The 26,436-nt window shown below is 47.3% G+C and overlaps 1 protein-coding gene across 3 annotated transcripts in view; it reads left to right on the plus strand.

Annotated features, from left to right (window-relative positions):
- Positions 1 to 26,436, plus strand: part of wdr97 (WD repeat domain 97) — a 141,367-nt gene that overhangs the window by 14,523 nt on the left and 100,408 nt on the right. For 2 of the 3 annotated variants that reach the window (XM_068016085.1, XM_068016093.1), the window contains one exon: positions 13,173 to 13,783. In XM_068016085.1, coding sequence (XP_067872186.1) covers positions 13,173 to 13,783 — 611 coding nt within the window. Of the gene's footprint in view, positions 1 to 13,172; positions 13,784 to 16,238; positions 16,316 to 26,436 lie in introns of those variants that run through there. The other variant, XM_068016103.1, reaches the window with a different exon arrangement.

Consider the following 26,436-nt stretch of genomic DNA (forward strand, 5'->3'; position numbering starts at 1 on the left):
CCCAGAAGCAAGAGAGGAAATAACAGAAGGTCTGACCATCATTTTCCAGTCCTCACTGGATACAGGTGTGGTGCTGGAGGATTGGAGAATTGCAACGTTGTACCTCTGTTTAAAAAGGGAGTGAGAGATAGACCGAATAATTACAGGCCAGTCAGTCTAACCTCAGTAGTGAGCAAATTATTGGAATCTATTCTGAGAGACAGGATAAACTGTCACTTAAAAAGGCACAGTTAATCAGGGATAGTCAGCATGGATTTGTTAAGGGAAGATCTTGTTTGACCAACTTGATTGAATTTTTTGAAGAAGTAACAAGGAAGATAGATGAGAGTAGTGCAGTTGATGTGGTCTACATAGATTTTAGCAAGACTTTTGACAAGGTCCCACATGGCAAACTGGTGAAAAAAATAAAATCTAATGGGATCCAGGGAAATGCAGCAAGGTGGATACAAAATTGGCTCAGTGGCAGAAAACAAAGGATAATTGTTGACTGGTGTTTTAGTGACTGGAGGACTGTTTCTGGTGGCGTTCCACAGGGCTCAGTACTAGGTCCGCTGCATTTTGTGGTATATATTAACGATTTGGACTTGATCAAGAAGTTTGCAGACGACATAATGATTGGCCGTGTGGTAGATAGCGAGGAGGATAGCTGTAGGCTGCAGGAAGATATTGATGGGCAGCAAAGTGGCAAATGGAATTCAACCTGGAGAAGTGTCTGGTCACCTCATTACAGAAAGGATGTAATTGCACTCGAGAGGGTACAGAGGAGATTTATGAGGATGTTGCCAGGACTGGAAACATGCAGCTATGAGGAAATATTGGAAAGGCTGGGGTAGTTCTCCTTGGAACAGAGAAGGCTGAGGGGAGATCTCATTGAAATCAAAATTTTGAGGGGCGTGGATAAAGTGGAGGTGAAGAGTCTATTCACCTTAGCAGAGAGGTCAGTGACGAGGGGGCATAGATTTAAAGTGATTGGTAGAAAAATTAGAAGGGAGATAAGGAAAAACTTTTTTACCCAGAGGGTGATGGGGGTCTGGATCTCACTGCCTGAAAGGGTAGTTGAGGCAGAGACCCTCAACTCATTCAAAAGGAGTCTGGATATGCACCTAAAGTGCCGTAATCTGCAGGGCTACGGACCAAATGCTGGAAGGTGCGATTAGGCTGGGTGGATCGTTTTTCGGCCAGCACAGACACGATGGGCCAAGTGGCCTCTTTCTGTGCCTTAAACGTTCTATGATTTTATCATTCCATGATAGTGACAGAGGAATGGATGGACACGTGGCAGATGAAATTTAGTGCAGTGATACATTTTGGTGGGAAGAACGAGGAAAGGTAGTACAAAATAAAGGATACAATTTGAAAGGGGTTGCAGGAGCAGAGGGACCTGGGGGTATATGTGCACAAATTGTTGAATGTGGCAGGGCAGGTTGAGAAAGTTGTTAAAAAGGCCTGTGGGATCCTGGGCTTTATAAATTAAGTACAAAAGCATGGAAGTTATGAGGAACCTTTATAAAACACTGGTTTGGCCTTAACTGGAGTATCGTGTCCAATTCTGGACACCACACTTTAGGAAGGATGTGAAGGCATTAACGAGGGTGCAAAAAAGGTTCATGAGAATGGTTCCGGCGCTAAGGAACTTCAGTTATGTGAATAGGTTTGAGAAGCTGAGGCTGTTCTCCTTAGAGAAGAGACAGTAGACAGAAATTCTATACCAAAAATAGAGGGTAACCAAGGAGTTAAGAAGAGTAAGAAACTTATGGTAATTAATATCAGCGGAGAAAAAGTTTTGGAGAAACATAAGGGACTAAAAGCTAACAAGTTTTGGATACTGTTGGGGGGGATGGCCTATCAGGGGAAAACAACAGCAGCAGCCAGAGCAGTGGCACCACGGCTGGCACTGTTGTTCAGCAGGGAGGGACAAAGCGTAGAAGAGCAATAGTTATAGGGAACTCTATAGTCAGGGGCACAGATAGGCGCTTCTGTGGACGTGAAAGAGACTCCAGGATGGTATGTTGCCTCCCTGGTGCCAGGGTCAAGGATGTCTCTGAACGGACAGGCGGCATTCTGAAGGGGGAGGGTGAACAGCCAGAGGTTGTGGTACACATCGGTACTAACGACATAGGCAGGAAGTGTGATGAGGTCCTGCAGGGGGAGTTTAGGGAGTTAGGTAGAAAGTTAAAAGACAGGACCTATAGGGTTGTAATCTCAGGATTACTCCCTGTGCCATGTGCCAGTGAGGCTAGAAATAGGAAGATATTGCAGGTAAACACGTGGCTGAACAGCTGGTGTAGAAGAGAGGGTTTCAGATATCTGGATCATTGGGATCTCTTCAGGGACAGATGGGACCTGTACAAGAAAGACAGGTTGCATCTAAACTGGAGGGGCACAAATATCCTGGCTGCGAGGTTTGCTAACGTCACTCGGGCGGGTTTAAACTAGTGTGGCAGGGGGGTGGGAACCAGAGCAGTAGGACAGCAAGTGAAATAACTGAGGGGGAACTAGTAAATCAGGCCAGTAAGACTAAGAGGATGAGCAGGCAGGGAGATGTTGCTGAGCACAGCGGGACTGGTGGTCTGAAGTGCATTTGTTTCAATGTGAGAAGTATAACTGGTAAGGCAGATGAACTTAGAGCTTGGATTAGTACTTGCAACTATGATGTTGTTGCTATTACAGAGATTTGGTTGAGGGAAGGACAGGATTGGCAGCTAAATGTTCTGGGATTTAGAAGCTTCAGGCGGGATAGAGGGGGATATAAGAGGGGTGGGGGAGTTGCATTACTGGTTATGGAGAATATCACAGCTGTACTGCGGGAGGATACCTCGGAGGGGTCATGCAGCGAGGCAATATGGGTGGAGCTCAGGAATAGGAAGGGTGCAGTCACGATGTTGGGGGTTTACTACAGGCCTCCCAACAGCCAGCGGGAGGTAGAGGAGCAGATATGTAGACAGATTTTGGAAAGGTGGAAAAGCAACATGGTTGTAGCGATGGGTGATTTTAACTTCCCCTATATTGACTGGGAGTCACTTAGTGCTAGGGGCTTAGATGGGGCAGCATTTGTAAGGAGCATCCAGGAGGGCTTCTTGAAACAAATGTAGAGAGTCCAACTAGGGATGGGGCCGTACTGGACTTGGTATTGGGGAATGAGCCCGGCCAGGTGGTCGAAGTTTCAGTAGGGGAGCATTTCCGGGAACAGTGACCATAATTCCATTAGTTTTAAGGTACTTGTGGATAAGGATAAGAGTAGTCCTCAGGTGAAGGTGCTAAATTGGGGGAAGGCTAATTATAACAATATTAGGCAGGAACTGAAGAATTTAGAATGGGGGCAGCTGTTTGAAGGTAAATCAACATCTGACATGTGGGAGTCTTTCAAACGTCAGTTGATTAGAATCCAGGCCCAGCATGTTCCTGTGAGGAAGAAGGATAAGTTTGACAAGTTTCGGGAACCTTGGATAATGAGGGATATTGTGAGCCCAGTCAAAAAGAAAAAGGAAGCATTCGTAAGGGCTAGAAGGCTGGGAACAGACGAAGCCCTTGAGGAATATAAAGACAGTAGAAAGGAACTTAAGCAAGGAGATTCAATGGATAGAGGAACAGACAGGAGACTCTGTGGTCGCGAACGAGACTCCCGGATGGTATGTTGCCTCCTGGGTGCCAGGGTCAGGGATGTCTCGGATCGAGTCTACAGGATTCTGAAGGGGGAGGGGGAGCAGCCAGAGGTCGTGGTACACATCGGTACCAATGACATAGCTAGAAAAAGGGATGAGGACCTGAAAAGCGAATATAGGGAGTTAGGTTGGAAGCTAAAAGGCAGGACGAGCAGGATAGTAATCTCAGGATTGATACCGGTGCCACGTGCTAGTGAGGCTAGAAACAGACAGCGAGTGCAGCTGAACACGTGGCTACAGAGCTGGTGTAGGAGGGAGGACTTCAGATATGTGGATCATTGGGATACCTTCTGGGGAAGGTGGGACCTGTACAAGAAGGACGGGTTGCATCTGAACTGGAGGGGCACCAATATCCTGGGCGGGAGGTTTACTAGAGCTCTTCGGGAGGGTTTAAACTAGTTTGGCAGGGGGATAGGAACCGGAGCTACGGATCAGTGGATAGGGTAGCTGTTGAACAGGCAGATACAGAGTGCAGAGCGTCTGTGAGGAAGGTTAGACAGTTGACAGGGCAAAGTTGCAGCCAGTATGATGGGTTGAAGTGTGTCTATTTTAACGCAAGAAGTGTCAGGAATAAGGGTGATGAACTTAGAGCATGGATCAGTACTTGGAGCTACGATGTTGTGGCCATTATGGAGACTTGGATATCACAGGGGCAGGAATGGATGTTGGATGTTCCGGGGTTTAGATGTTTCAAAAGGAATAGGGAGGGAGGTAAAAGAGGTGGGGAGTGGCATTGCTAATCAGGGATAGTATCACAGCTGCAGAAAGGGAGGTCGTCGAGGAGGGTTTGTCTACTGAGTCAGTATGGGTGGAAGTCAGAAACAGGAAAGGAGCAGTCACTTTATTGGGAGTTTTCTATAGACCCCCCAATAGCAGCAGAGACACGGAGGAACAGATTGGGAGGCAGATTTTGGAAAGGTGCAGAAGTAACAGGGTTGTTGTCATGGGGGACTTCAACTTCCCTAATATTGATTGGAACCTCCTTAGTGCAAATAGTTTGGATGGAGCAGATTTTGTCAGGTGTGTCCAGGAAGGTTTCCTGACCCAGTATGTAGATAGGCCGACTAGAGGAGAGGCTATGTTGGATTTGGTGCTTGGCAACGAACCAGGCCAGGTGGCAGATCTCTCGGTGGGAGAGCATTTCGGTGATAGTGATCACAACTCCCTGACCTTTACTATAGTCATGGAGAGGGATAGGAGCAGACGGGATGGGAAAATATTTCATTGGGAGAGGGGGAATTATGATGCTATTAGGCAGGAACTGGGGAGCTTAAATTGGGAACAGATGTTCTCCGGGAAATGCACGACAGAAATGTGGAGGTTGTTTAGGGAGCACTTGCTGCGACTGCTGGATAGGTTTGTCCCGATGAGGCAAGGAAGGGATGGTAGGGTGAAGGAACCTTGGATGACAAGAGATGTGGAACAGCTAGTCAAGAGGAAGAAGGAAGATTACTTAAGGTTGAGGAAGCACGGATCAGACAGGGCTCTAGAGGATTACAAGGGAGCCAGGAAGGAACTGAAGAATGGATTTAGGAGAGCTAGAAGGGGACATGAAAAAGTCTTGGCGGGTAGGATTAAGGAAAATCCCAAGGCGTTCTACACTTGTGTGAGGAACAAGAGGATGGCCAGAGTGAGGGTAGGGCCGATCAGGGATAGTGGAGGGAACTTGTGCCTGGAGTCGGAGGAGGTAGGGGAGGTCCTTAATGAATACTTTGCTTCAGTATTCACTAGTGAGAGGGACCTTGTCGTTTGTGAGGACAGCGTGAAACAGGCTGATATGCTCGAACAGGTTGATGTTAAGAAGGAGGATGTGCTGGAAATTTTGAAAGACATGAGGATAGATAAGTCCCCGGGGCCTGACGGGATATACCCAAAGTTATTACGGGAAGCGAGGCAAGAGATTGCCACGCCTTTGGCGATGATCTTTGCGTCCTCGCTGTCCACTGGAGTAGTACCAGATGATTGGAGGGTGGCAAATGTTATTCCCTTGTTCAAGAAAGGGAATAGGGATAACCCTGGGAATTATAGACCAGTCAGTCTTACATCGGTGGTCAGCAAATTATTGGAGAGGATTCTGAGAGACAGGATTTATGATTATTTGGAAAAGCATAGTTTGATTAGAGATGGTTAGCATGGCTTTGTGAGGGGCAGGTCATGCCTCACAAGCCTTATTGAATTCTTTGAGGATGTGACAAAACACATTGATGAAGGAAGAGCAGTGCATGTGGTGTATATGGATTTTATATGGGTGTGGTCCCGGAGGACTGGAGAATTGCTAATGTTGTCCCCATGTTTAAGAAGGGTAGCAGGGATAATCCAGGTAATTATAGACCGGTGAGCCTGACGTCAGTGGTAGGGAAGCTGCTGGAGAAGATACTGAGGGATAGGATCTATTCCCATTTGGAAGAAAATGGGCTTATCAGTGATAGGCAACATGGTTTTGTGCAGGGAAGGTCATGTCTTACCAACTTAATAGAATTCTTTGAGGAAGTGACAAAGTTGATTGATGAGGGAAGGGCTGTAGATGTCATATACATGGACTTCAGTAAGGCGTTTGATAAGGTTCCCCATGGTAGGTTGATGGAGAAAGTGAAGTCCAGGTGTCCAGGGTGTATTAGCTAGATGGATAAAGAACTGGCTGGGCAACAGGAGACAGAGTAGTAGTGGAAGGGAGTTTCTCAAAATGGAGACGTGTGACCAGTGGTGTTCCACAGGGATCCGTGCTGGGACCACTGTTGTTTGTGATATACATAAATGATTTGGAGGAAAGTATAGGTGGTCTGATTAGCAAGTTTGCAGACGACACTAAGATTGGTGGAGTAGCAGATAGTGAAGGGGACTGTCAGAGAATACAGCAAAATATAGATAGATTGGAGAGTTGGGCAGAGAAATGGCAGATGGAGTTCAATCAGGGCAAATGCGAGGTGATGCATTTTGGAAGATCCAATTCAAGAGTGAACTATACAATAAATGGAAAAGTCCTGGGGAAAATTGATGTACAGAGAGATTTGGGTGTTCAGGTCCATTGTTCCCTGAAGGTGGCAACGCAGGTCAATAGAGTGGTCAAGAAGGCATACGGCATGCTTTCCTTCATCGGACGGGGTATTGAGTACAAGAGTTGGCAGGTCATGTTACAGTTGTATAAGACTTTGGTTCGGCCACATTTGGAATACTGCGTGCAGTTCTGGTCGCCACATTACCAAAAGGATGTAGATGCTTTGGAGAGGGTGCAGAGGAGGTTCACCAGGATGTTGCCTGGTATGGAGGGCGCTAGCTATGAAGAGAGGTTGAGTAGATTAGGATTATTTTCATTAGAAAGACGGAGGTTGAGGGGGGACCTGATTGAGGTGTACAAAATCATGAGGGGTATAGACAGGGTGGATAGCAAGAAGCTTTTTCCCAGAGTGGGGGATTCAATTACTAGGGGTCACGAGTTCAAAGTGAGAGGGGAAAAGTTTAGGGGGGATATGCGTGGAAAGTTCTTTACGCAGAGGGTGGTGGGTGCCTGGAACGCGTTACCAGCGGAGGTGGTAGACGCGGGCACGATAGCGTCTTTTAAGATGTATCTAGACAGATACATGAATGGGCAGGAAGCAAAGAGATACAGACCCTTAGAAAATAGGCGACATGTTTAGATAGAGGATCTGGAACTGCGCAGGCTTGGAGGGCCGAAGGGCCTGTTCCTGTGCTGTAATTTTCTTTGTTCTTTGTTCTTTCTGGCAAGGCATTTGATAAGGTTCCCCATGGTAGGCTCATTTAGAAAGTAAGGAGGCATGGGGTCCAGGGAAATTTCGCTGTCTGGATACAGAATTGGCTGGCCCATAGAAGACAGAGGGTGGTAGTAGATGGAAAGTATTCAGCCTGGAGCTCGGTGACCAGTGGTGTTCCGTAGGGATCTGTTCTGGGACATCTGCTCTTTGTGATTTTTATAAACGACTTGGATGAGGAATTGGAAGGCTGGGTTAGTAAGTTTTCTGATGACACAAAGGTTGCTGGAGTTGTGGATTGTGTGGAAGGCTGTTGTCGGTTGCAACGGGACATTGACAGGATGCAGAACTGGGCTGAGAAGTGGCAGATGGAGTTCAACCTGGAAAAGTGTGAAGTGATTCATTTTGGAAGGTCGAATTTGAATGCAGAATACAGGCTTAAAGACAGGATTCTTGGCAGTGTGGAGGAACAGAGGGATCTTGGGGTCTACGTCCATAGATCCCTCAAAGTTGCCACCCAAGTTGATAGGATTGTTAAGAAGGCGTATGGTGTGTTGGCTTTCATTAACAGGGGGATTGAGTTTAAGAGCCACGAGGTTATGCTGCAGCTCTATAGAGCCCTGGTTAGACCACACTTGGAATATTGTGTTCAGTTCTGGTCGCCTCATTATAGGAAGGATGTGGAAGCTTTAGAGAGTGTGCAGAGGAGATTTACCAGGATGCTGCCTGGACTGGAGGGCATGTCTTACGAAGAAAGGTTGAGGGAGGGCTTTTCTCATTGGAGCGAAGAAGGATGAGCGGTGACTTGATAGAGGGGTACAAGATGATGAGAGGCATAGATAGAGTGGATAGCCAGAGACCTTTTCCCAGGGCGGAAAGGGCTATCACCAGGGGGCATAATTTTAAGGTGATTGGAGGAAGGTTTAGGGGAGATGTCAGAGGTAGGTTCTTTACACAGAGAGTGGTGGGTGCGTGGAATGCACTGCCAGCGGTGGTAGTAGAAGCAGATACATTAGGGACATTTAAGCGACTCTTGGATAGGTACATGGATGATAGTAGAATGAAGGGTATGTAGGTAGTTTGATCTTAGAGTAGGTTAAAGGGTCGGCACAACATCGTGGGCTGAAGGGCCTGTACTGTGCTGTACTGTTCTATGTTCTATGAGTCAGGAGGGCTAAAAGGGGTCATGAAAAGTCATTGGCAAACAGGATTAAGGAGAATCCCAAGGCTTTTTATACGTATGTAAAGAGCAAGAGGGTAACCAGGGAAAGGGTTGGCCCACTCGAGGACAGAGGAGGGAATCTATGTGTGGAGCCAGATGAAATGGGTGAGGTACTAAATGAGTACTTTGCATCAGTATTCACCAAAGAGAAGGACTTGGTGGATGATGAGTCTAGGGAAGGGAGTGTAGATAGTCTGGGTCATGTCGTTATCAAAAAGGAGGTGGTGTTGGGTCTCTTGCAAAGCATTAAGGTAGATAAGTCCCCGGGGCCTGATGGGATCTACCCCAGAATACTGAGGGAAGCAAGGGAAGAAATTGCTGGGGCCTTGACAGAAATCTTTGCATCCTCATTGGCTACAGGTGAGGCCCCAGAGGACTGGAGAATAGCCAATGTTGTTCCTTTGTTTAAGAAGGGTAGCAAGGATAATCCAGGAAATTATAGGCTGGTGAGCCTTGCATCAGTGGTAGGGAAATTATTAGAGAGGGTTCTTTGGGACAGGATTTACTCCCATTTGGAAACAAACGAACTTATTAGCGAGAGGCAGCATGGTTTTATGAAGGGGAGGTCGTGTCTCACTAATTTGATTGAGTTGTTTGAGGAAGTGACGAAGATGATTGATGAAGGAAGGGCAGTGGATGTTGTCTATATGGACTTCAGTAAAGTCTTTGACAAGGTCCCTCATGGCAGACTGGTACAAAAGGTGAAGTCACACGGGATCAGAGGTGAGCTGGCAAGATGGATACAGAACTGGCTCTGTCATAGAAGACAGAGGGTAGCAGTGGAAGGGTGCTTTTCTGAATGGAGGGATGTGACTAGTGGTGTTCCACAGGGATCAGTGCTGGGACCTTTGCTGTTTGTAGTATATATAAATGATTTGGAGGAAAATGTAGCTGGTCTGATTAGTAAGTTTGCGGACGACACAAAGGTTGGTGGAGTTAAGGATAGTGAGGATTGTCAGAGGATACAGCAGGATATGGATCGTTTGGGGACTTGGGCGGAGAAATGGCAGATGGAGTTTAATCCGGACAAATGTGAGGTAATGCATTTTGGAAGGTCTAATGCAGGTGGGAGGTATACAGTCAATGGCAGAACCCTTAGGAGTATTGACAGACAGAGAGATCTGGACGTACAGGTCCACAGGTCGCAAAGTGGCAACGCAGGTGGATAAGGTAGTGAAGAAGGCATACGGCATGCTTGCCTTCATCGGTCGGGGCATAGAGTATAAAAATTGGCAAGTCATGCTGCAGCTGTACAGAACTTTAGTTAGGCCACACTTAGAATATTGCGTGCAATTCTGGTCACCACGCTACCAGAAGGACGTGGAGGCTTTGGAGAGGGTACAGAAGAGGTTTACCAGGATGTTGCCTGGTCTGGAGGGAATTAGCTATGAGGAGAGGTTGGATAAACTCGGATTGTTTTCACTGGAACGACGGAGGTGGAGGGGCGACATGATAGAGGTTTACAAAGTTATGAGCGGCATGGACAGAGTGGATAGTCAGAAGCTTTTTCCCAGGGTGGAAGAGTCAGTTACTAGGGGACATAGGTTTAAGGTGCGAGGGGCAATGTTTAGAGGGGATGGGCGAGGCAAGTTCTTTACACAGAGGGTGGTGAGTGCCTAGAACTTGCTGCCAGGGGAGGTGGTGGAAGCAGGTACGATAACGACATTTAAGAGGCATCTTGACAAATACATGAATAGGATGGGAATAGAGGGATACGGTCCCCAGAAGTGCAGAAGGTTTTAGTTCAGACAGGCATCAAGATCGGCACAGACTTGGAGGGCCGAATGGCCTGTTCCTGTGCTGTACTGTTCTTTGTTCTTTGAATCTCCAGAACCTGATGACCTGCATCCTAGGATGGTAGAGGTAGCTGCAGAAATAGTGGATGCATTATGATTTTCCAAAATTCCCTTAATTCTAGAATGATCCTCATGGATAGCAAATGTAACACCTCGATTCAAGTGAGGAGGGAAGAGAAAAAACCCAACTACAGGCCAGTTAGCCTGACATTGGTCATTGATAAAATGCTGGTATCTATTATTAAGGAAGTCTTAATGCACTTAGAAAAGCACAATATAATTAGAACAAGTCAACATGATTTTACTAAAGGGAAATCCTGTTTGACAATTTATTGAGTTTTTTGAGGATGTAGCTCGTAGGGTCGATAAAGAGGAACCAGTTGATACAGTATACATGGATTTCCAAAAGGCCTTCGATAAGGTGCCACACAAAAGTTTAATCAGCAAGATAAGGACTCAAGGGGGTAATATATTAGTATGGATTGAGGATTGGTTAACAGACAGGAAGCAGAGAGTAGGGATAAATGGGACATTTTCAAGTTGGCAGGCTGTAACTAGTGGAGTGCCACAAGGATTCCAGAGGAGGGCAGCTAATTATCATCATTAAGGACCCAGTTAGGGCTATATTGCCACTGGTGATATTGAGGTGCCCTTGTGGTCCCAGATATGCCTCAGCAGCGCCCACCTCTCTAGGCGGTACTGCCAATTCTTCAGAGCTGCCGGCCCTCTGATTGGGCTAGCCGCATCGAGAGCCCTCCCACCATCCTTAATAGGATGGTGAACGCGGAGGCAATTTGCTGCCTCTGGGAAGATTGTGCTGGTGGGCGGAGCTTCCGGCAAGTGCAGGGTCAGGACTCCCATTTGGTCCTGATGTTGAGGTCCCAAAGCCCACAGTAAAATCCAGCCCATTGCTTTTCAAAAATTCTCATTCTTGTTTTCAAGTCCCTCCGTGGTTTGCAGTGCACGCCACCCCTCCCCCCCCCCCCCCAACCCTCCCACCCCCAATCTCTGTAATCTCTGGACCCTGTCCCGCCGCAGATCTCTGCTCCTCAATGGACAAGTCAGGTGGGCAGAATTGTGGGAAATGGAGTTCATTCTGGAGAGGTGTGAGGTAATGCATTTGGGGAAGGCTAACTAGGCAAGGGAATACACAATAAATAGCAGGATACTGACAAGTGTCGAGGAAGTGAGGATCCTTGGAGTGCATGTCCACAGATCCCTGAAGGTGGCTGGACAGGTAGATAAGCTGATCAAGAAGGCATACGGGATACTTACCTTTATTAGCCAAGGCATAGAATATAAGAGCTGGGAGGTTACACTGGAAATCTATAGAACACTAGTTAGGTCAGAGCTAGAGTACAGGAAGGACCAGTTTCCCCTCGTGGAGAGGTCAATTACCGGGGGGTGGGTGGGGGGCACAGATTTGAGGTGATTGGTAGAAGGATTAGAGGGGACATGAGGAAAAACCTTTTCACCCAGAGGGTGGTGGGTGTCTGGAATTCACTGCCAGGAACATTGGTGGAGACAGAAACCCTCAACTCATTTAAAAGGTACCTGAAGAGCTGTAACTGGCAAGGCTACGGACCAAGTGCTGGAAGGTGGGATTAGATTGGGCAGCTAGTTTTTTCTGCCGGTGCAGACTCGATAGGCTGAAAGACCTGTTTGTGTGTGGTAACTTTTTTAGATGGCTCTATGGTTCTTCTTGGCCTTTATAAGTTTTTTTTTATTCATTCATGGGATATGGGCATCGCTGGCCAGGCCAGCATTTACTGCCCATCCCTAATTGCCCTAACTGAGTGGCTTGCTAGGCCATTTCAGAGGGCATGTAAGAGTCAACCACATTGCTGTGGATCTGGAGTCACATGTAGGCCAGACCAGGTAAGGACAGCAGATTTCCTTCCCTAAAGGACATTAGTGAACCAGTTGGGTTTTTACAACAATCGGCAATGTTTTCATGGCCATCATTACTCCTAATTGGAGTATTGCACCCAGTTCTGATCACCACACTTTAGGAAGGATGTGAGGTGCTAGACAAGGAGAAATTATTCCCATTAACTGATGGTACAACACTAGGGGACACAGATTGAAGGTTTTGGGCAAGAGAAGGCGGCACAGTGGCGCAGTGGTTAGCACTGCAGCCTCACAGCTCCAGCGACCCGGGTTCGATTCTGGGTACTGCCTGTGCGGAGTTTGTAAGTTCTCCCTGTGACCGCGTGGGTTTTTGCCGGGTGTTCCGGTTTCCTCCCACAGCCAAAAGACTTGCAGGTTGTTAGGTAAATTGGCCATTGTAAATTGTCCCTAGTGTAGGCAGGTGGTAGGAGAATTGAGGGAAGGTGGGGATGTGGTAGGAATATGGGATTAATGTAGGATTCGTATAAATGGGTGGCTGATGGTCGGCACAGACTCGGTGGACCGAAGGGCCTGTTTCAGTGCTGTATCTCTAAATAAATAGAAGTGAAGGGAATGTGAGAAAGAACTTTTTTACGCAGCGAGTGACAATGGCTTGGAACTCGCCACTTGAAAGTGGAGACTATCGATGATTTCAAAAGGAAATTGTTTGGCCACTTGAAGGAAATAAACTTGCAGGGCTACGGGGATTGAGCGGGGGTGTGGGACTGACTGGATTGCTCCCCAGAGAGCTGGAATGGACTTGATGGGCTGAGTGGCCTATGTTGTAAATGACTCTGTGAATGGCCAGTTTCTATGCTGTAGATATTATATAATTCTTTGTGGAAAGTTATGGTATGATTCTATGATTCTCTTTTCACTTGCTTGAATACTGCAGATAAGGAGGTCTGATTGGAAGCCGCTGGACCTGGAAAACGGAATCCAGCATGTACAGCGTGTGATCTTCAAGAAGGCCATCCACAACGTGTTGTTTAATGTCAACACGAAGGAGTACATCTGCATGGTGTCCAAAACTGGCGTCTGCATCTACCACTGTGACGGGCGAAAGAAGCAGGAATTCACTCTACGTGAACCCCTAGAAGGGCTGGTGTATGCCCAGCAGATCAACCGCTACGTGGCCTGGAACACCTGCCCCCAGCTGAAGGTGCTGGACTCGGACTTCCAAACCATCTCCACCAACCGGTCCAAGCAGACCATCACCTGCTGCCTGTACAATGAGGACCTGAGCGAGATCGTCACGGCTGGAATCGGCAACATCTGCTCCTGGCACTTCTACTTTGGATGCCGGGACTTGATGTGTGCCAGCACCATCACCAAAGGGTTAACTGAGCATGACGTCTTCACAGAGCTAGCTCTGGAGAGAGCCCCAGTCTTGGCATCGACATTGCCACGTACTCAGCGCTGCTACGCAGTGTGCGGAATGGGCGTCGCCGTCTTTGACCTGCCCAAGGCAACACTAATTTCGTATGAGAAGGACTTGCACAACAGGTAACTCTGGGAACCCCCTCTGTACCTTGGGTCACACTCTGCGGTACTTAGTCTGCTATTTCCAAATCATATGTTTTTGTTTTAAAAAGCTCAGTCTCTGGATAGGATCGTTGTTGGCAAAGCCAGCATTTATTGCCTATCCGCTGTTGCCTTTGAGAAGGTGGTGGTGAGCCGCCTTCTTGAATGGCTCGAGTCCATGTGGTGAAAGCATTCCCACAGTGCTGTTAGGGAGGGAGTTCCAGCAATGACCTATTTCCAAGTCAAATGACTTGGGGGAACTTGGTGATGTTCCCACGCGTCTACTGCCCTTGTCCTTCTAGTTCAGGGTTCTACAACCTGCAGCTCCGGAGCTGCACCAGCTCTTTAACATCTCATTTGCGGCTCCCAACTTTTTCCAGTTGGATCACATTATCATGAAGAAAGCTTAAAAAAAAAATCACAAACCAAAGAACTAAATGGCAGTACAATTTTCCTTTATTGAGTCATTTATTTGTTTAATCCATGTTTCTACGCTGTCAGGCTTCAAAATAGTTTTTTTGGAATTATTTTGGAAAATATATGGTAATTGTGGTCTTAAAGATAAAATTAGAAGTTTAAACTACGCTTAACTGTGCGGTCTCCTGATTAACAGTTTATTTCTTGTTGTAAAACAATTCGACAGTTAATGACTTGCATCTACCGATTTAAATTTGGAGATTTCCTTTAGGAAGACAGGAAATAGGAGCAGGAGGCCATTCGGCCTCTCGAACCTGCTCCACCATTCAACTAGATCCTGGCTGATCATCTGCCTCAACGCCATTTTCCCGCACTATCCCCATACCCCTTGATATTTTTAATATCCAGAAATCTAACGATCTCTGTCTTGAACATACTCAATGACTGAATCTCCCCAGTCCTCTGGGGTAGAGAATTCCACAGATTCACCACCCTCTGAATGAAACAATTCCTCCTCATCTCAGTCCTAAATGGCATATCTCTTATTCTGAGACTGTGTCCCTTAGTTCTAGACCCACCAGCCAGGGGAAACATCCTTCCTGCATCAACCTTGTTGAGCCCTGTAACAATTTTGTATGCTTCAATGAGATCGCCTCTCATTCATCTAAACTCCAGAGAATACAGGCCCAGTCTCCTCAATCTCTCATGATAGGATAATTCCACCATCCTAGGGATCAGACTGGTGAACATTCATTGCACTCCCTCTATGGCAAGTATATTCTTTCTTGGGTAAGGAGACCAAAACTGTACACAGTACTCCAGGTGTCGTCTCACCAAGGCTCTATACAATTGCAGCAAGACATCTTTTACTCCTGTACTTGCAATAAAGGCCAACATACCATTTGCCTTCCTAGTTGCTTGCTGCACCTGCATGTTGGCTTTTAATGACTCATGACTCATGAACAAGAACACCCAGGTCCCTTTGGGCATTAACATTTCCCAATCTCTCACCATTTAAGCATTACTCTGCATTTCTGTTTTTCCTACCAAAGTGGATAACCTCACATTTTTCCACATTATATTCTATCTGCCATGTTCCTGTCCACTCACTAAGTCTGTCCAAATCCCCTTGAAGCCTCTTTGCATCTTCCTCACGACACACATTCCCACCTAGTTTTGTGTCAAGCAAACTTGGAAATATTACATTTAGTTCCCACATCCAAATCATTGATATAGATCGTGAATAGCTGGGGCCCAAGTACTGTTCCTTGTAGTACCGCACTAGTCACAGCCTGTCAACCTGAGAATGACCTGTTTATTCCTACTCTCTGTTTTCTGTCCTTTCTCTTCAGCATTTGTTCCAAACCAGTAAGGTCAATCCGTAACATTTTCTCACTCACACTTTTTGTAGAGTGTATATTATCCCACAATGAACAATTATCTACATAACATGTAGGGCGGCACAGTGGCGCAGTGGTTCGCACCGCAGCCTCACAGCTCCAGCGACCCGGGTTCAATTCTGGGTACTGCCTGTGTGGAGTTTGCAAGTTCTCCCTGTGTCTGCGTGGGTTTTCTCCGGGTGCTCCAGTTTCCTCCCACAGCCAAAAGACTTGCAGGGTGATAGGTAAATTGGCCATTATAAATTGTCCCTAGTATAGGTAGGTGGTAGGGGAATTGAGGGACAGGTGAGGATGTGGTAGGAATATGGGATTAGTGTAGGATTGGTATAAATGGGTGGTTAATGGTCGGCACAGACTCGGTGGGCTGAAGGGCCTGTTTCAGTGCTGTATCTCTAAATCTAAATCTAAACATTCAGTGAGTATACTGTCTTAAGCAAGCCCATTGTACAGAATCTCACTTAAAATATTTGACAAATAGAACAGCCAGTGTTTCAGCAGCTAAAGTGCTTTTAACAATCCTTTTTAATTTCCTTAGCTTGCCAGGCCCCAAGCCCCCGAAGACATTTCCCATTTTCAGCTGTCAGAAGTATTATGAAACCAGCACCACTCGAATACCCATCAGGAAGATTACCATGTGAAACATCACTAAAATTGATTAACTTCATGTCCTTTGGGTCACCTAAGGCTGGGAACTTAAGTATGCATTTCTCCAGATTTAATTTTTTTTAAATGTTTTATTTGCTCTTAAATCATTCTCCACTTCAGGGTGTTTCATTGTAATACTTAACTCTCACACATCAAAACTAGCATCTGGTCTAATCTGAGTGAATGACCAGTTCAACTGACCAATCAAGCTTCACAATTATCTTTTCTTTAGATATAATAACGTCTTTCTGAGATGACGGAGCATGATTAACCAGGATGGGAGTAACAGTCCCTAAATAGAAATGTTGATTAAAAGATATTCCAGACCTACTTTGTTTACTATCTGAATCAATATATTTAAAAGCCCCACAAGACTGATTTCCGATCTTAACTTCTACTCTCATCTTATCAATAACACATTTCTCAAATTCTGCAGTACCATCCCATAAGAAGTCATCAACATGCAAGAACCCAAGAAATAGGAGCAGGAGTAGACCATACAGCCCATTGAGCCTGCTCCAACATTCAAAACAATCATGGCTGATCTTAGGATTCATCTCCACTTTCCCGCCTGTTCACACTATCCCTTGATTCCCTGAGAGATTGAAAATCTATCTATCCCAGCCTTATGTATTCAATGATGGAGCATCCACAACCCTCGAGTAGAGAATTCCAAAGATTCACAACCCTTTGAGTCAAGTAAATTCTCCTCATCTCAGTCCGAAATGATTGACCCCTTATGCTGAGACTGTGCCCCCATGTTCTATAATCCCCAACCAGCGGAAATAATCTCTGTGTATACCCTATCCAGTCCCTTTAGAATCTTAAATAAAAGCAAAATACTGCGGATGCTGGAAATCTGAAATAAAAACAAGAAATGCTGGAATCACCCAGCAGGTCTGGCAGCATCTGTGGAAAGAGAAGCAGAGTTAACGTTTCGGGTCAGTGACCCTTCTTCGGAACTGACAAATATAAGAAAAGTCACAGATTATAAGCAAGTGAGGTGGGGGTGGGGCAAGAGATAACAAAGGAGAAGATGTAGATTGGACCAGGCCACATAGCTGACCAAAAGGTCACGGAGCAAAGGCAAACAATATGTTAATGGTGTGTTGAAAGACAAAGCATTAGTACAGATTAGGTGTAAATACACTGAATATTGAGCAGCAGCAAGTGCAAACCTGAAAAAAACAGTGGGTAAGCAAACTGAACAAACTAAGATGAAATGAAATAAATGCAAAAAAAATTGTAAAAAATGTAAAAAAGAATGTAGAAAAAAGGAAGAAAAAATAACTAAAAATGAAAGTAAAATGGGGGGCTGTCATGCTCTGAAATTATTGAACTCAATGTTCAGTCCGGCAGGCTGTAGTGTGCCTAATCGGTAGATGAGATGCTGTTCCTCGAGCTTGCGTTGATGTTCACTGGAACACTGCAGCAATCCCAGGACAGAGATGTGAGCATGAGAGCAGGGGGGAGTGTTGAAATGGCAAGCAACCGGAAGCTCAGGGTCCTGCTTGCGGACTGAGCGGAGATGTTCCGCAAAGCGGTCACCCAGTCTGCGCTTGGTCTCCCCAATGTAGAGGAGACCACATTGTGAGCAGCGAATACAGTATACTACATTGAAAGAAGTACAAGTAAATCGCTGCTTCACCTGAAAGGAGTGTTTGGGGCCTGGGATAGTGAGGAGAGAGGAGGTAAATGGGCAGGTATTACACCTCTTGCGATTGCAGGGGAAGGTGCCCTGGGACGGGGACGAGGTGGTGGGGGTAATGGAGGAGTGGACCAGGGTGTCGCGGAGGGAACGATCCCTTCGGAATGCTGACAGGGGAAGGGAGGAGAAGATGCGACTGGTAGTGGCATCACGCTGGAGGTGGCGAAAATGGCGGAGGATGATCCTTTGGATATGGAGGCTGGTGGGATGAAAAGTGAGGACAAGGGGAACCCTGTCACGGTTCTGGGAGGGAGGGGAAGGGGTGAGGGTAGAGGTGCGGGGAATGGGTCGGACACGGTTGAGGGCCCTGTCAACCACAGTGGGGGGAAATCCTCGGTTGAGGAAAAAGGAGGTCATATCAGAAGCACCGTCATGAAAGGTAGCATCATCAGAGCAGATGCGTCGGAGACGGAGAAACTGGGAGAATGGAATGGAGTCCTTACAGGAGGTAGGGTGTGAAGAAGTGTAGTCGAGGTAGCTGTGGGAGTCGGTGGGCTTATAATGGATATTGGTAGACAACCTATCCCCAGAGATGGAGACAGAGAAGTCGAGGAAGGGAAGGGAAGTGTCAGAGATGGACCATGTAAAGGTGAGAGAAGGGTGAAAATTGGAAGCAAAGTTGATAAAGTTTTCTAGTTCGGGGCGGGAGCAGGAAACGGCACCGATACAGTCATCAATGTACCGGAAAAAAGAGTTGGGGGAGGGGGCCTGAGTAGGACTGGAACAAAGAATGCTCGACATATCCCACAAAAAGACAGGCATAACTAGGACCCATGCGGGTACCCACAGCGACACCTTTTACTTGAAGGAAGTGCGTGGAGTTGAAGGAGAAGTTGTTCAATGTGAGAACAAGTTCAGCCAGGCGGAGGAGGGTGGTGGTGGATGGAGACTGGTTGGGCCTCTGTTCCAGGAAGAAGCGGAGAGCCCTCAAACCATCCTTCCCTTTAGAATCTTGTATGTTTCAATGAGGGCCCCTCTCATTCTTCTAAACTCCAGACAATTCGGGCCCAATTAACTCAGCCTCTCATCGTATGACAACCCCCTTATTCCAGGGGCCAATCTAGTGAACCTTCACTATACCGCCTCCAATGCAAGTAAATCCTTTCTTGAATGTGGAGACCAAAACTGCACACAGTATTCCAGATGTGGTCTCACCAAAACACTCTACAATTGTAGCATTATTTCCTTCTTCCTGTACTCCAATCCCCTTGCAATAAAGGCCAACATGCCACTTGCCTTCCTAATAGCCTGCTGTACCTGCATGTTAACTTTCTACATTCCTTGTACAAGCACCCCCAAGTCCCTTTGAACATCAACTTACAAGTTCACACCTTTTTAAAAAAAAAATTCTGCTTTTCTATTCTTACGACCAAAGTAATTAACTTCGTACTTCCCTACATTAAGCTCCATCTACCATCTTGTTGCCCACTCACTTAACCTGTTTATATCTCTTTGCAGCCTCTTTGTGTCCTCTCCACAACATCCCTTTCCACCTACCTTTTGTATCATCAGCAAACTTAGATACATTACTCTCTGTCTCTTCATCTAAGTCATTAATATAGATTGTAAATAGCTGAGGCCCCAGCACTGATCACTGGCCCCGGCACTCCATTGTTTACTGCCTGCCAACTTGAAAATGCCCCATTTATGCCCACTCATTGCTTCCTGTCCATTAACCAATCCTCTATCCACGCTAATACATTACCCCCCAACTCCATGAGCCCTTATCTTGCCTATTAACCATTTGTGTGGCACCTTATTGAATCCTGCATCTGCCTGAAGGATTCCCTTTGATACCAATAAAACATTGCAGGATCTGCTTTCAGTTAAAAACAACCTATTTTCAGCAAAACAGATCTCACTGAGAAATACCACACCCTGAAGCATCATTCAGATGATAGACACATTTAATTAGTTTCCATAGTTTCCCTTCTGCATCTGCTGTCTCTTTTTGGGCGGTTTCAGAAACACTTCTCTCTGAAAAGTATTTCCCTGCAGAAATACAGCTTTTATTTCAATTGATCTACATATGTGACCAAAAGAACTAAAAGGATTTTCAAGATAATTTTTCCATCTGTGGGAGAGTCCGCTCTAACATCTGTATCATCCAGTTGTTCTTCAGCACCCCGAGCAACTGGCCTCTTTTTAGTCTTAAGTCCCACCTACAAGGATTTTTTAGTACAACCCCCCCCCACCCCCGTCCCCTTCCCTGCTCCACCCTCTCAGCTCACCCCCTCACAACCCCGTCCCAGCCCGCCCCCCCCCGCACCATCTTCACCCCGCACCCCCTTCCCCTGCACCCCCCCCCCCCACCCCCTCCCTCTACCCCTCCCCCTTGCATCCCCTCCTCCCACCGGCACCATCCTACACCTGTGTAGGGGCCCCAACAACCCCACTGCCTTGTGGGCGTCTCGGGAGAGACCAAGGCTAAGGGAGTAAACCCTAACAGAAAATCCGGAGCGGAACCCCGTAGGCGGTCATGTGTCACCTTTGGCATGTTTCCGGCAGTTCCTGCAGCCATACTGGTGCCAAACGTCGTGTCCTGCACTCCTTTGGACCCCACCAGAAAGGCCGAGAGGGGGGTTTTGACGACTGGGCAACTCTCAACCTCCATAAATTTGCCCAGGCATGCGCCATGGAGAGGTCACTCCATAGTTGCCTCACAGCGACTGAAACAACACGGAAGGCAGCAGTTACGGGTTATAAGTCCAGATAAATTGGCGTAGAAACTGGGCGCCACGGGTTGCCTTTGTCGGTGGGAGAGGTCATTGCACCTCACTGGACAGCTACCGCCCGCCTCAAACCGGGCAGCCCCCGGTCAATAAGGTTCTGTCCCGCCACAGTCTGCCTGCTTCAATGGGTGCTTGGAGCTCAGGGTCATTGCCCGAAAGGTGGACTGATACACCGCACCAAACAACATGAAAAAAGGAAAGAAGGTACCAGCCCTTCGCTTTGCAAGCTGGAACGTCAGAACTATGTGTCCTGGCCTGTCGGAAGACCTTACACAAATCAACGATTCTCGGAAGACCGCCATCATTAACAACGAGCTCAGTAGACTCAATGTGGACATTGCAGCACTTCAGGAGACTCGCCTCCCCGCGAGTGGCTCTCTAGCAGAGCAAGACTACACCTTCTTCTGGCAGGGCAGGGATCCTGAAGAACCAAGACAGCATGGAGTGGGCTTCGCCATCAGAAACTCCTTGCTCAGCATGATAGAGCCTCCCTCAAATGGCTCGGAACGCATACTGTCCATCCGACTGCTCACCACCTCTGGTCCAGTACACCTACTCAGCATCTATGCTCCAACACTCTGTTCCGCACCTGAAGCTAAAGACCAGTTCTATGAACAACTCCATAACATCATTAGCAGCATCCCCAACACCGAACACCTATTCCTGCTGGGGGACTTTAATGCCAGGGTTGGGGCCGACCATGACTCATGGCCCTCCTGCCTTGGGCGCTATGGCGTTGGAAGGATGAATGAGAACGGGCAGAGACTGCTTGAGTTGTGTACCTATCATAACCTCTGCATCACCAACTCGTTCTTTCACACTAAACCCTGTCACCAGGTTTCATGGAGGCACCCAAGATCACGTCGTTGGCACCAGCTAGACCTCATTGTCACAAGGCGAGCCGCCTTAAACAGTGTTCAAATCACACGCAGCTTCCACAGTGCGGACTGCGACACCGACCACTCCCTGGTGTGCAGCAAGGTTAGACTCAGACCAAAGAAGTTGCATCATTCCAAGCAGAAGGGCCACCCGCGCATCAACACGAGCAGAATTTCTCACCCACAGCTGTTACAAAAATTTCTAAATTCACTTGTAACAGCCCTTCAAAACACTCCCACAGGGGATGCTGAGACCAAGTGGGCCCACATCAGAGACGCCATCTATGAGTCAGCTTTGACCACCTACGGCAAAAGTGCGAAGAGAAATGCAGACTGGTTTCAATCTCATAATGAAGAGCTGGAACCTGTCATAGCCGCTAAGCGCATTGCACTTTTGAACTACAAGAAAGCCCCCAGCGATTTAACATCCGCAGCACTTAAAGCAGCCAGAAGTACTGCACAAAGAACAGCTAGGCGTTGCGCAAACGACTACTGGCAACACCTATGCAGTCATATTCAGCTGGCCTCAGACACCGGAAACATCAGAGGAATGTATGATGGCATGAAGAGAGCTCTTGGGCCAACCATCAAGAAGATCACCCCCCTCAAATCTAAATCGGGGGACATAATCACTGACCAACGCAAACAGATGGACCGCTGGGTTGAGCACTACCTAGAACTGTACTCCAGGGAGAATGCTGTCACTGAGACTGCCCTCAATGCAGCCCAGCCTCTACCAGTCATGGATGAGCTGGACATACAGCCAACCAAATCGGAACTCAGTGATGCCATTGATTCTCTAGCCAGCGGAAAAGCCCCTGGGAAGGACAGCATTACCCCTGAAATAATCAAGAGTGCCAAGCCTGCTATACTCTCAGCACTACATGAACTGCTATGCCTGTGCTGGGACGAGGGAGCAGTACCCCAGGACATGCGCGATGCCAACATCATCACCCTCTATAAAAACAAAGGTGACCGCGGTGACTGCAACAACTACCGTGGAATCTCCCTGCTCAGCATAGTGGGGAAAGTCTTTGCTCGAGTCGCTCTGAACAGGCTCCAGAAGCTGGCCGAGCGCGTCTACCCTGAGGCACAGTGTGGCTTTCGTGCAGAGAGATCGACTATTGACATGCTGTTCTCCCTTCGTCAGATACAGGAGAAATGCCGTGAACAACAGATGCCCCTCTACATTGCTTTCATTGATCTCACCAAAGCCTTTGACCTCGTCAGCAGACGTGGTCTCTTCAGACTACTAGAAAAGATCGGATGTCCACCAAAGCTACTAAGTATCATCACCTCATTCCATGACAATATGAAAGGCACAATTCAACATGGTGGCTCCTCATCAGAGCCCTTTCCTATCCTGAGTGGTGTGAAACAGGGCTGTGTTCTCGCACCCACACTTTTTGGGATTTTCTTCTCCCTGCTGCTTTCACATGCGTTCAAATCCTCTGAAGAAGGAATTTTCCTCCACACAAGATCAGGGGGCAGGTTGTTCAACCTTGCCCGTCTAAGAGCGAAGTCCAAAGTACGGAAAGTCCTCATCAGAGAACTCCTCTTTGCTGACGATGCTGCTTTAACATCTCACACTGAAGAATGCCTGCAGAGTCTCATCGACAGGTTTGCGTCTGCCTGCAATGAATTTGGCCTAACCATCAGCCTCAAGAAAACGAACATCATGGGGCAGGATGTCAGAAATGCTCCATCCATCAATATTGGCGACCACGCTCTGGAAGTGGTTCAAGAGTTCACCTACCTAGGCTCAACTATCACCAGTAACCTGTCTCTAGATGCAGAAATCAACAAGCGCATGGGTAAGGCTTCCACTGCTATGTTCAGACTGGCCAAGAGAGTGTGGGAAAATGGCGCACTGACACGGAACACAAAAGTCCGAGTGTATCAGGCCTGTGTCCTCAGTACCTTGCTCTACGGCAGCGAGGCCTGGACAACGTATGCCAGCCAAGAGCGACGTCTCAATTCATTCCATCTTCGCTGCCTTCGGAGAATACTTGGCATCAGGTGGCAGGACTATATCTCCAACACAGAAGTCCTTGAAGCGGCCAACATCCCCAGCTTATACACACTACTGAGTCAGCGGCGCTTGAGATGGCTTGGCCATGTGAGCCGCATGGAAGATGGCAGGATCCCCAAAGACACATTGTACAGCGAGCTCGCCACTGGTATCAGACCCACCGGCCGTCCATGTCTCCGTTATAAAGACGTCTGCAAACGCGACATGAAATCGTGTGACATTGATCACAAGTCGTGGGAGTCAGTTGCCAGCATTCGCCAGAGCTGGCGGGCAGCCATAAAGACAGGGCTAAATTGTGGCGAGTCGAAGAGACTTAGTAGTTGGCAGGAAAAAAGACAGAGGCGCAAGGGGAGAGCCAACTGTGCAACAGCCCCAACAAACAAATTTCTCTGCAGCACCTGTGGAAGAGCCTGTCACTCCAGAATTGGCCTTTATAGCCACTCCAGGCGCTGTTTCACAAACCACTGACCACCTCCAGGCGCGTATCCATTGTCTCTCGAGATAAGGAGGCCCAAAGAAGGTTACAAGAGCAGGTCAGTGGCTGGGAATCCTGCAGCAATTAACTCACCTCCTGTCTTCCCCAAGGCCTGTCCACCATCTACAAGGCACAAGTCAGGAGTGTGATGGAATACTGTCCACTTGCTTGGATGGGTGCAGCTCCAACAACACTCAATAAGCGCAACACCATCCAGGACAAAGCAGCCCGCTTGATTGGCACCCCATCTATAAACATTCACTCCCTCTACCACCGACGCACAGTGGCAGCAGTGTGTACCATCTACACGATGCACTGCAGCAACGCACCAAGGCTCCTTAGACAGCACCTTCCAAACCCACAACCACTATCACTAGAACAGGGTAGCAGGTGCATAGGAACACCACCACCTGCAAGTTCCCCTACAAGCCACACACCATCCTGACTTGGAACTATATCGCTGTTCCTTCACAGTCACTGGGTCAAAATCCTGGAATTCCCTTCCTAATAACAGCGTGGACCACAGCGGTTCAAGAAGGCAGCTCACCACCACCTTCTGGAGGGCAAGTAGGGATGGTAATAAATGATGGCCTGGCCAGTGACGCCCACATCCCATGAAACGAATAGCAAAACAAGTCACTCTCACCTCACCTCTGGAGTTCAGCTCTTTTGTCCATGTTTGGACAAAGGCTGTAATGAGGTCAGGAGCTAAGTGACCCTAGCGGAACCCAAACTGAGCGTCACTGAGCAGGTTATTGCTAAGCAACTGCGGCTTGATGACACTGTTAACTACCCTCTCCATCACTTTTCTGATGATCGAGAGTAGACTGATAGGATGATAATTGACTGGGTTGGATTTGTCCTGCTCTTTGTGTACATGACATACCTGGATAACATTGCCGGTTAGATGGCAGTATTGTAGCTGTACCGGAACAGCTTGGCCACGGGTGCAACTAGTTCTGGAGCACAGGTCTACAGTACTGTTCCTATTTATAGGAACACAAGTGAATCCCCAAGTTAATGCCCTCCATGTGCATATAATTAAACACAATTCATGTACAATTAAGAAGCAGTACTGAGGGAATGCTGCATTGTTGGAGGTACCATCTTGCAAATGGGACCTTCAAGCCCAAGTTTGCTTTCACTAACCGGTGTTTCCTGGTTTCTTTTGACTTCTCTTAATAATCCTTTCAGTCTGAGGTGCACTGTGCTATGGGATTTGGTCTGTCACCTAGGATTCCTCACCAAAATTAAAAAGGCCGTATCATAAAGTGGACTCTGAGTACAGCTGGATAGGAGTGAGTTAGCAGGCTGTACCCTGGTTATAGAGCTCAGAGTACTCAATCTATGCATACTCGTCCAGTGACGATCTTGAAGACCCAGAATGCATTAACCTCATGGTCGTTCAGGAAGGAAGGCTGCTGTCCTTACCTGGTCTGGCCTATATAAAACCCAGAGCGGATTTGATAGAATAGATAGGGCAAAAGTGTTTGCAGTGGCAGGCGGGTCAGTAACCAAAGAACACAGATTTAAGGTAATAGCAAAAGAACCAGAGGGGAGATGAGAATTTTCTTTTACACAGCGAGTTGTTATTACCTGAGATTCTTAGAGGATAGATGCTGAGAGGCTATTTCCCCCTGGTGAGAGTCTGGAAGTAGAGGTTAGAATTTCCCCCTGGTGAGAGTCTGGAAGTAGAGGTTAGAATTTCCCCCTGGTGAGAGTCTGGAAGTAGAGGGTAGAACTCAGAATAAGGGGTCAGCCATTTAGGACTGAGCTGAGGAGAAATTTCTTCACTCAGAGGGTTGTGAATTTTTGGAATTCTCTACTGCAGAGAGCTCAGTTGTTGAGTATATTTAAGACAGAGATCGATAAGTTTTTGGGCACTGAGGGTAATGAGGGATTTGGGGATAGTAATGGAAAATAAAGTTGAGGTCGAAGATCAGCTATGATCTTACTGAATGGTGGAGCAGGATTGAGGGGCTGAATGGCCTCCTCCTGCGCCTGTTTCTTATGTTCTTTTGAAATGTGCTACCGGGAAGGCAGAAGCAGATTCAATAATAACTTTTGAAAGGGAATTGGATAAATATTTGTAGTGGAAGGACTGGAGGGCTAATGGGGAATGAGCAGGAAGGTGAGATTAATTGGATAGCTTTTTCAAAGGGCTGGCACAGGCATGATGGGTTGAATGGCCTCCTCCTGTGCAGTATCACTCTACGATATCCGACTGCAATCACACACCAATGTGGTTGACCCTTAACTGCTCTCTGAAGTGGCCTAGGAAGCCTGTCCATTGTATCAAAACCACAGCATATGAACAAAAGAAATAGGAGCAGGAGTAGATCACATGG

This window comes from Heterodontus francisci, chromosome 2 (genome assembly GCF_036365525.1).
Source record: "Heterodontus francisci isolate sHetFra1 chromosome 2, sHetFra1.hap1, whole genome shotgun sequence".
NCBI lineage: Eukaryota > Metazoa > Chordata > Chondrichthyes > Heterodontiformes > Heterodontidae > Heterodontus > Heterodontus francisci.